This window comes from Neophocaena asiaeorientalis, unplaced genomic scaffold, assembly GCF_003031525.2.
Source record: "Neophocaena asiaeorientalis asiaeorientalis breed wild unplaced genomic scaffold, Neophocaena_asiaeorientalis_V1.1 scaffold1247, whole genome shotgun sequence".
In the NCBI taxonomy this organism is placed as follows: Eukaryota; Metazoa; Chordata; class Mammalia; order Artiodactyla; family Phocoenidae; genus Neophocaena; species Neophocaena asiaeorientalis.
Genome location: NW_020174329.1, coordinates 579373 through 589979, shown reverse-complemented (window position 1 = coordinate 589979; position 10607 = coordinate 579373). Strand labels below are relative to the sequence as shown.

General features: G+C 46.6%; 1 protein-coding gene across 2 annotated transcripts in view; it reads right to left on the bottom strand.

Annotated features, from left to right (window-relative positions):
* Positions 1-3200: 3200 nt before the first annotated feature.
* Positions 3201-10607, bottom strand: part of LOC112407021 (nephrocystin-4-like) — a 45625-nt gene continuing 38218 nt past the window's right edge. For both annotated transcript variants that reach the window (XM_024756149.1, XM_024756148.1), the window contains exons 8-10: positions 6568-6704; positions 4234-4415; positions 3201-3539 (exon numbers count right to left, since the gene is read on the bottom strand). In XM_024756149.1, the coding sequence (XP_024611917.1) occupies positions 3314-3539; positions 4234-4415; positions 6568-6704 (545 nt within the window). In that variant the 3' untranslated portion in view covers positions 3201-3313. The remainder of the gene's footprint in view (positions 3540-4233; positions 4416-6567; positions 6705-10607) is intronic.

Genomic DNA, 10607 nt, shown 5'->3' with positions numbered 1-10607 from the left:
AAAAAACAAAAAAACACAATTTTTAAAAAGTGAGTTGTTATCTTTCCTAAAACCATAAGGGAGACCCAACATTCAGGACAAAATAGAAGACTCTGCACCAATTCCCTCTTCTTTAGCAACCTCCACCTAAGCAGACAGTCGGAAACTCAGCAGGTCCTGCGTGCTCGGTGGGGGGCCTCTGACGGTGACAACCTCAGGCTGCAGCACAGCGAGATGTACGGCTGCAATGTGTATACAGCTGCAAGGTGACTCAATCAGGACACGGACCTGGCTCCAGGGTCCAAGGAGGGGTTATTTTGAAAGCTCTCCAGAGAGCCCTCAAGACATCTGTATTTCCAAGTTTTAGAAAGTTTAAATTTATGTAACTTTCAGAGTAAATCCAGGCATGATACCTATGTTAAGCACTCCAGTCTCTGTTATATGAACTTGTTTTGTTCAAAGAATACTAGCAAATATATAAATAAATTAGAGTTTTACCCCCCAGAGATGTGGGAGAGGGTTATTTTGCTACGTTACTCCCCAGAAAAGAGCTCTCTTGACCCCTCGCAGCCCCGTGGCGATCTGCACTTATCCTGACATCAAAACGCAGCAAAGGACGCTGGGTCTGGTTATTTTTACAGCTACCTTCTTTCCACATCACTCTTATGTTCTAGGCAGTCTGCTTTACCAGCTTTATTCAAACAGCAAACACTTCTGGAGGCCACACTTGCAAAGCTCACGGCATTTCCAAACGGGCCTTCTGCTGTGGGTGCACTGTCCCTATGGACTCAGGTTTCTAGAAGGTGCGTTGTCTGGATCAGAAGAACAGTTAACCCAAAGACAAATCACAAAGGCTTTAGTCGTCCTGGCTAACAGATTACAAACAAGGGGTGTGTCTTCTCAAAACTTTTTTCTAGTTTGTGTCGAATGACTACCAAAATATTCAGGACCAAAACAATCCTCTGAGACTCAGGTGACTGGGTATAAACTGGAGGCACTGTTAGCCCAGATGGCCTCTCGCTGATCTAGATAAACACTTGAAAGTGAACAGTCTCACAAAGGTCTATTTCTGATTAAGGAAAATATAAAAAAAAAAAAAAAAAAAAAAAAAAAAAAAAAAAAAAAGAAAATACTTAAAACATACACCCAGGCAGGCTGGGTGACGGATGATACCGAGAACTTTGTTTTCGTTTTTGAGGTGTGACGATGGTATTGCAGGGAAGTTTTACCCCCATCTTTTGGAAAGATCTACTGCACTGTCCACAGAGGAAATTACACGGGGTCTAGGATTTGCTCTAAAATAACCTGGGAGGAATGGGGACAGGAAAGAAAGGCAGAGACAAGGCTGGCCAGGAGCTGATAACTTCTGAGACTGGCGATGGGTACATTCATTGGGTTTATCGTACGCTTCTATCTTTATATTTGAAATTCTCTATAATTAAAAAGGTCAAAGAAAAGAATGTACATGCTGAAATGTTTACAATAATCAAAACAGATGCGATTGTGACTGGAATTGGCTTCAAAATGAACCAAAATGGGTTGTGCAAGAGGGTATGGACAAAACAAGACTGTCCACAAAGTGGATAACTGCTGAAGCTCCTTGGGGCTTATTTTACTATCCGGTCTGCTTTTGTTTACACTTGGCATGTCCACCACATAGAGATTTTTAAAAGGAAAGAAAAGGGAGAAAGGAATTTGCAGGCTGAATGCACCCGAAGACACGCTCCATAATGGACTGCAGAGGGAAGCAGGAATATGCCAGCTGCGACACGTCCCTCCAAGGCCGAGCCCTGACCTCGCAGGAGGCCCAGTGGGCCGCGTCCCCTCCTGGGACACTCCTCGGGGAAGGAGCGAGAGCCCGTATCGACAGCCTCAGGCTAGTTTTCTCCTGTACGTCTAAGTCTGGTTGTGGTGGGAATGCCTGATTTGGCTTTCACCCCCCGGAATGCTAACCCATCCTCACTGTTCCATGCAGCAAGTAATTTGTGCGGAAATTCATTTCAGACACAGGAACATTTCCTCTCCAGATTACACTGAAGAAAGTACACTTGATGACAGTAAAACGGAGTCCAATATTCCATGTTAAGATAAACCTCCACATCAAAAAGAACTGATGAGCTATTTCAAGCCACATTCCAAGAGCTCCACAAGCAACAGTGCGTGGCGGATCCACCTGTCAGCGGGTAAGCATTTCAGTGAAGAGTTAAAAAATAACAATCAAGGGTTGGGTAAGACATAAAGTTTCAGGACACAGGCTCTATAATCACAAGCGAATTGTAATTAACGTTCTCGAGGGGACACAATCTAAATGTAAATGAGTGGAGAGCCAGGCCCTCTGCTCCTCAGGGGCTCCCTCTGTACCGACCCCCTGCCCACGCCCAGTGGCAGCACCAGGGATGTTGCACCTGAGCCGGCAAACTTCCCCCTAGGATGCGGAAGCCCCAGAAGCCCCTCCCTCCCGGTAAAGCTCCACCCCAGGCCCAGAGCGCCTGCCCCTGGCTGACAAGCATATCTGCATACAGTTGCATTTTAGCTGAAATTTCTGGTAACAAAGAAAGAAAAGCAGAGCTCGCAACAAGAACTTTGTGAGAACAACGGACATCATTCGTTCGGCTATACTCAGAATACCTGCCTCTGGGTCTGCTCACCTGATTAGGACTGAATTACACGAGGTACAGACATCGGAGAGGTCAGTTCACTGCTACCAGAGGAACTAACACAGCAGCTGTGCCGACACCCCATTCTCCTTCCAAAGGCCCCCCAAGACCGCTCCCAGCCCCCTGCTCTTGCCTCAGCTGCGTGGTGATGCAGGCAGACTGACCACCACATAAGGTGTCTTGTTGGCCTATTTTTATTTTTAATTTACTTGTTAAATCAATATTTGCTTTTTCAAACAAAAATCTGAATCTTAAGAATAGCATGACTTGGGTTTTCCGGAAAATCTGCATCAACGATGTAAATGATGTCTCTTTGTTACATTTCTTCCAACTGAATCCTATAGATTCTCACTCTTGGTTCTGACGTGGGCACATACAAAGTCCACTCTAAGAAAACATTCATTTCTTGCGCAGATTCAAGCTTTACTACACTTAGTATCATTTGAAAAAGGCATTAACATGGTCTCGTTTTTTCAAAATAATTATCGATTCAATAATTACGAATTAATGACGTTAACGATGCACGATGCCTGTTTACTGAACTGTTCAGCCAGCTGCCGGCAGGGTGTCTGTACTGTTACCATAGAGATGGGAAATGATTAGAACAAAGCTATCACTTGGAACAAGTGTTTTCTGGACTCACGTTGCACGCTTGTTATCCATATTGTTAATAATAATCACACTGCTTTTAACGGAAGAAAAATGGTGACTATGCTTGTCCTGCGCGCGTAGAGCCCGTCGCCAGGCGGCACGCGAAACAAGCTGAGGGTTCTTACGTTGCCGTCCGCTCCCGAAGGGCTGTTAAACACGTACTCCAGCTGAAAGACGATGGTGAACGCGGGCTGACAGACCATCTCAGGGAGCTGGAGGCGGCTTCTCAAGACCAGAGTGTGGTTTCCAGATCTGCGCCGAGAACACACAGAGGGGGCGTGTCAGGCGGTGCTCCTGCTGCCCGGCAGCCCACCCGCCCTCAGCTCGGGCCCCGCGGCACCGGGCGCTGCTGCTGCGGTCTGGTACGGTGAGTCCCCCAGGCAACGGCACTGAGCCCTTCTGGGTGTTTGGCCGTCAAGGTAACTTCCCAAACCAGAGCCTCTCTTAGGTGCCGCAATCAACACTCTCCCAAACCGCCAGCAGTGGTATCAGGAGGGCGGAAGGTCTCCAGGGAGGTGCCCCCTCCAAGGCCGGCTTCACATATGGAACCCCTAGGCGATGTCTCCGATTGTGATTTGAGACGCACGGGACTGAACAGAGCGGCAGAACTTACTGCCCTCTGGTTCTGTGTCATGTGAGAAAGGGATCACAGGGCGCATCTGGAGGAAAGCACGCCAGGGCTCCACAGCTGGAAGCATCTGTAATGCTAACTCCAAAACCCGTCGTGGCACAAAAACCAGGATCTTTCCAACCTCACAACACTGAGGTCTGCTCCTGACGGGGACGACTAAGCAAGAGGAATCAAAGGCACCGGGGAAGAACCCAGGTGGATGAGTGCACGCCTCGCGTGTAAGAACAACTGCCTTTCACTCTGATCCCTGGTCAGGTGCCCACCCGCACCTCCTAACTCCACGCGGACCGCGACCTGGGACCCCGGGGGAAATACCTGGCCTTCGAAGAGGCGCCAACTTTCCGGCTGAAGCTGGCAGAGTGCGTCAAGGCCACCTCCAGCTCAGGCACCAGCACCACCACCTGTGGCCTCTGCACGAAGCCCAGCCCGTTGTGCACACCCACGCACAGGCGCCGCTCCAAGATCTCCAGGGCACCGCTGTCCAGCGGGCTGCCCGCCTGGGAAAAGCACACATGGCACAGAATAAGGTCGGTGCGGAGGGGGGAGGGAGCTCGCCAGGAAAGCTCCCAGCAGAGAGCCCCAGCGGAGAGAAGAAACTGGAACAGAGGTTTCAGACGTTCCAGACCAGACGGAGCTTAGTGAAGCACCATCCAATCAGAGCAGACTGGCCTTAGGCCATTTTCTAGGTACTTCGGGGACTTCTCACGTAGCATCATCTTGTAGCACAATACATCCCTTAGATGCCTGAATCAGCTAACTCTCGCTCCGGGTTTGCAAGGTTGAGCTACAATTCTCAAGACGCAGCAAACCAGCAACAAGGGGCCCTAGCACCTCCAACAGTGAGAGGAAGTGAGCTCCAAGGGGGCTCCAAGAAGTGAGAGGTCCCGGAGTCAAGGGCAGGTGCTGACCAAGGCTGAACACAGCGAGCTTCAACACCTCTGCCCTCCCATAGCTCAGACACCTGAGACTTGGGGCGGACAGGGCCGCAGGAAGAGTGGGCATATTTAGGCAGTAAGTCTGCCCCAAAGTGATCCCTGGATATTAAAGTGTTCTCATCTTAACAAAAAAAACATACAGGCGCCCTAACAAATGAGCAAGGATATTCCTCCAGGCTATTATTGTTTATTAAATTATGTGATTGTTGCAAAATGATCCCTGAATTTTCGAGTTTTCTTCATTGCCCATTAATCATGCTGAACAGACGTAAATTCAGCCCATTAGTCTCTGAGTAATGAAAATAAAACGAAGGTGATAACCGAGTAACTGCCAGTTGGATGGGAACAAAAATACAAAGAGAGTAAAAACACATAATAAAGTGATCTTTATGGGAATATATAAAATTCAACAATAATGCTCTTAAACATCTTTCTACCCTCAGACAATCTTTTCTGAGCAATAAGAAAACAGCAGGAACTATGCCAAGAAAATGTATGATGCTATTTCAGTCCTCTTCTCTGCTTCGTGTTTCTGTTTCACATGAGACTACATTACGTAGTACAACATTTTCAAGAACGGGTAGAGAGCAAAAGAAAAGACCACCTTATTCGTGCGTGTACACACATTCGCGTGTGTGTGTGTGTGTGTGTGTCAATAATTTGCTAACTTCACAGACTACGAGGATGGGCACCCACTGACTGCATCACTCATTCTCACAAATACACGTTAAAGACCTACTATGTGCCGACTGTTTTAGGCACATCAGGTGCAGTGGTAAAGCAAACCGAGTCCCTGTCCTCCTGGTGCAAATACCCCAGAGAGGGACCGACAATGCACCTGTAAACAGTAAGGAAACCAGGTGCTCTCCGAGAGGGCCAAGCACCCAGAGAAACGAAGCACGATGATGCGTCGGAGAGCGCGCCCGGCGGGGAGGAAGGGGGACACTGCCTGCAGCTTGGGCAGGGCGGCCCCTCAGGGCAACAGGTCTGCACTGAGACATGAAACCGGAGAGGGGTCGTGCACAGATCCAGACGAAGAACGTGCACGAAGGTGGGCCATGTGCTCAAAGGCCCACAGTGGGGACGAGGCATCACGGTGCGGAGTCTGCAGGACAGCGTCACACAGGCAAAACCGAGCAGTGTTAGGGGGAGCGCCGCTCACAGTAAACCGCTTCGATGGGGCAAAGCGGTTGAGATCCCTAGTCGTCTCCTTGGAAACATCCTCAAAATGTCCCTTGTAAATGTGGGTTCTTTTACAGGTTTTCCTATGCTCATTTGGTGATTTAATCTTTTAAATGAGGACTGATTAAGTTACATCGAAGTGAATGTTAATTAATGTCTCAGGATGACAGCACCCTCGTCAATATCAAAGTTAAGACAATGGGCTCGTGGGACTTCCCTGGTGGTCCGGTGGTTAAGACTCCGCTCTTCCAATGCAGGGGGCCTGAGTTCGATCCCTGGTCGGGGAACTAAGATCCCGCATTCCACAAGCCACGTGACCCAGCCAAAGAATAAAAATTTTTTTTAAATTTAAAAAAATAAAGACAATGGGCTACTGTCCCTCTTCAGCCACAAAGAGACGAAAGACAGGACCACAGGTGTCACCAGGGGCTGGACCACCCACCTGGGGGCTTGAGAGGCCGGGAGCTCCCCAGCTCCGCCTGCCATTTCCATCTGCACCGTTCAGACTAACTTCCCCGACCCAAGACTGTACCTCCCGGAAGTGATCGCTGATCACAAGTTCCAGAAGCTCCTCCTCAAACTTCTCCAGGGAGGGATACATCGTGAAGAACAAATCGTCCAGGTACCACGTGAGAGACTTCTGAAGGCGAGGCTTCCGGAGCGTGTCCCCTGCACAACGAGAGACTCAGAGGGATGACCCACAGAAACAAAACCACCGGAGGGTCCTCTCACCCACGGGAGGTCCAGGCCGCAGGCCAAGCACAGAGAAGGCGGCACGGGCATCGCTCAGAGAGGACTCACAGCCAGAGCCCACCTCAGTCCAAGTCCAGACACCAAACAGATCAAACAAGCACAAATTTCATTTTCGGTCCGAATTCTACCCCAAAGCATCTCCAGGAACAAATCCCCTAATCCGGCCATCCAGGGCACACAGACAGCCTGAGGCAGAGTGACATTTGTCCCCTGCACTCGACTTCCCTTTATCATGACTTCCTATCCAGCAAGGGCACAGCCCACTATGTCATTTCTCGTTTCATTCGGTTTACCCTGAACCATGTGGAAACACGCAGGCATAGGCGTGAGCATGGCACGGCAACGAGCAGAAACTCGGGCTGGGCTGGCACCATGAGGGAAGTCCCGCCCCGATCAAGAAGCACCCCTGGACCGTGAGCTCCATGAGGACAGAAGGGGGCGGCGGCCGCTGCATCCAGCCCAGCACCCGCACCAAGCAGGTACATGGAAGCCCGGCCGCAGCCACAAGAGGGGAGCATCACGTCCATTTGGAGAGGATTCTCCATGGGCTCTGGAGCAAAGGTGACACAGGAGGAAGAAGGCAAAGCCAGTTGCTCCCCAGCAAACACACCCCCAGGGGTCTGTCCCTTACGTCCCCATCAGTGTCATCGTTCTGGTTCTGGTCCTGTCTGTCTCTTCCTAAATGTTTAGGGTTATTTAAATATTTACATGCAAGGTCTTCGATTTTGAAAGCCAATTCTAAACTTTAAAAAAAATTGACGTAAGACTCAATGCTGAGGGGTGGAGTCAAGGTGCCGTACTAGGAGGATGTGAATTCGCGTCTCCTCACAACTAGGGCACCTACCAGGCACTGGTGAGGGACCACAGACACCTAGGGGACAGGAGGAACCCCTAGTGACCAGTTGTTTCAATTACAGTTTTATTTTTCCTAATATATTTTTTATCTTTCTAACTTTATTTTGTATTTTATTCTTTGATATTGTACTGCTCCTTTTTTCTTTCTTTCTTTCTTTTTTTTTTACCATGCCGTGAAGCTTGCAGGATCTTGGTTCCCAGGCCGGAGGTCGGGCCCAAGCTCCTGTAGTGGGAGCTACGAGTCCAAAACCGATGGACTAACAGAGAACCTCAGAGCCCAGGGAATATCAGTTGGAGTGAGGCCTCACGGAGGTCCTCATCTCAGCACCAAGACCCGGCTCTATTCAACCACCTGCAAACTCCAGTGCTGGACGTCTCAGGCCAAACAACCAGTAAGACAGGAATACAGTCCGACTCATCAAAAAAGGGAAAAAAATAAATAAAATGACAAAAACAATATGTTACAGACGAAGGAGCAAGGCTAAAACCTAGACGACCAAATAAATGAAGATGAAATAGGCAACCTACCTGAAAAAGAATTCACAGTAGTGATAGTAAAGATGACCCAAAATCTCAGAAACAGAATGGAGAAAATACATGAAACATTTAACAAGGATCTAGAAGAACTAAAGAGCAAGCAAACAGTGATGAACAACACAATTGCTGAAATTAAAAATACTCTAGAAGGAATCAATAGCAGATTAACTGAGGCAGAAGAATGGATACGTGAGCAGGAAGATAAAATGGTGCAAATTACCGCCACGGAGCAGAATAAAGAGAAAAGAATGAAAAGAATTGAGGACAGTCTCAGAGACCTCTGGGACAACATTAAATGCATCAACATTTGAATTATAGGGGTCCCAAAGAAGAAGAGAAAAAGAAAGGTTCTGAGAAAATATTTCAAGAGATTATAACGGAAAACTTCCCTAACATGAGAAAGGAAGTAGTCAATCAAGTCCAGGAAGCACAGAGAGTCCCATACAGGATAAACTGAGAGAAACACGCCAAGACACACAGTAATTAAACTGACAAAAATTAAAGACAAAGGAAAATTATTAAAAGCAACAAGAGAAAAACAACAAATAACATACAAGGGAACTCCCATAAGGTTAACAGCTGATTTCTCAGCAGAAACTCTGCAAGCCAGAAGGGAGTGGCATGATATATTTAAAGTGATGAAAGGAAAGAACCTACAACCAAGAATACCTTCAGGACCAGATGGCTTCACAGGTGAATTCTATCAAACATTTAGAGAAGAGCTAACACCCATCCTTCTCAAACTCTTCTAAAATATAGCAGGGGGAGGACACTCCTAAACTCATTCTATGAGGCCACCATCACCCTGATACCAAAACCAGACAAAGATGTCACAAAAAAAGAAAACTACAGGCCAATATGACTGATGAACAGAGATGCAAAAATCCTTAACAAAATACTAGCAAACAGAATCCAACAGCACATTACAGGATCATACACCACGGTCAAGTGGGGTTTACCCCAGGAATGCAAGGATTGTTCAATATATGCAAATCATTGAATGTGATACACCATATTAACAAATTGAAGGCTAAAAACCATATGATCATCTCAATAGATGCAGAAAAAGCTTTTGACAAAATTCAACACTGATTTATGATTAAAAACTCTCCAGAAAGTAGGCATAGAGGGAACCTACCTCAACATAATAAAGCCCATATATGACAAACCCACAGCTAACATGGTTTTCAATGGTGAAAAACTGAAACCATTTCCTCTAAGATCAGGAACAAGACAAGGCTGCCCACCCTCACCACTATAATTCAACATAGTTTTGAAAGTTTTAGCCACAGCAGACAGAGGAGAAAAAGAAATAAAAGGAATCCAAATCGGAAAAGAAGTAAAACTGTCACTGTTTGTGCAGCACTATTTACAATAGCCAGAGCATGGAAGCAACCTAAGTGTCCATCGACAGATGAATGGATAAAGAAGATGTGGCACATATATACAGTGGAATATTACTCAGCCATAAAAAAAAAGAAACTGAGTTATTTATAGTGAGGTGGATAGACCTAGAGACTGTCATACAGAGTGAAGTAAGTCAGAAAGAGAAAAACAAATACCATATGCTAACATATATATATGGAATCTAAAAAAAAAAATGGTTCTGATGAACACAGGGGCAGGACAGGAAAAAAGACATAGATGTAGAGAATGGACTTGAGGACGTGGGGAGGGGGAAGGGTAAGCTGAGACAAAGTAAGAGAGTAACACTGACATACATACACTACCAAATGTAAAACAGATAGCTAGTGGGAAGCAGCCGCATAGCACAGGGAGATCAGCTCGGTGCTTTGCGACTACCTAGAGGGGTGGGTTAGAGAAGGTGGAAGGGAGACACAAGCGGGAGGGGATATGGGGATATACGTATGCATATAGCTGATTCACTTTGCTATACAGCAGAAACTAACACAACATTGTAAAGCAATTATACTCCAATAAAGATGTTTAAAAAAAAAGACTCAATGCTGATGAAGCTGTGGTGAAAGGAACACTCTACCTTGCTGAAAGGTTATAAATCAGTACAGCTAAGAGGCAATTTTCTCTAACTTTGTGTGTCAAGAGCCTTAAAAATGTCCATATCCACCTTCTGCCCCAGTAATGCAACTTTTGAATCTATTTAGCAATATATCAAAATGGAAGCAAACTTTATTTGCAGGAATACTCATTAGAACATTATTTATAACAGAGTCAAAAATAAGAAACCACCAGATGTTCAATAATAGGAGAATTTAAATAATCTATGGCTCATTCAGATAAAATAAGAAACAAATCATATTCTCTAAGATTATTTAATAATCAAAATGTAATCATGATGCTGTAGGTGAAAAAAACAACATATAAAACTGTGTATTATGGGCTTCCCTGGTGGCGCAGTGGTTGAGAGTCCGCCTGCCGATGCAGGGGACACGGGTTCGTGCCCCGGTC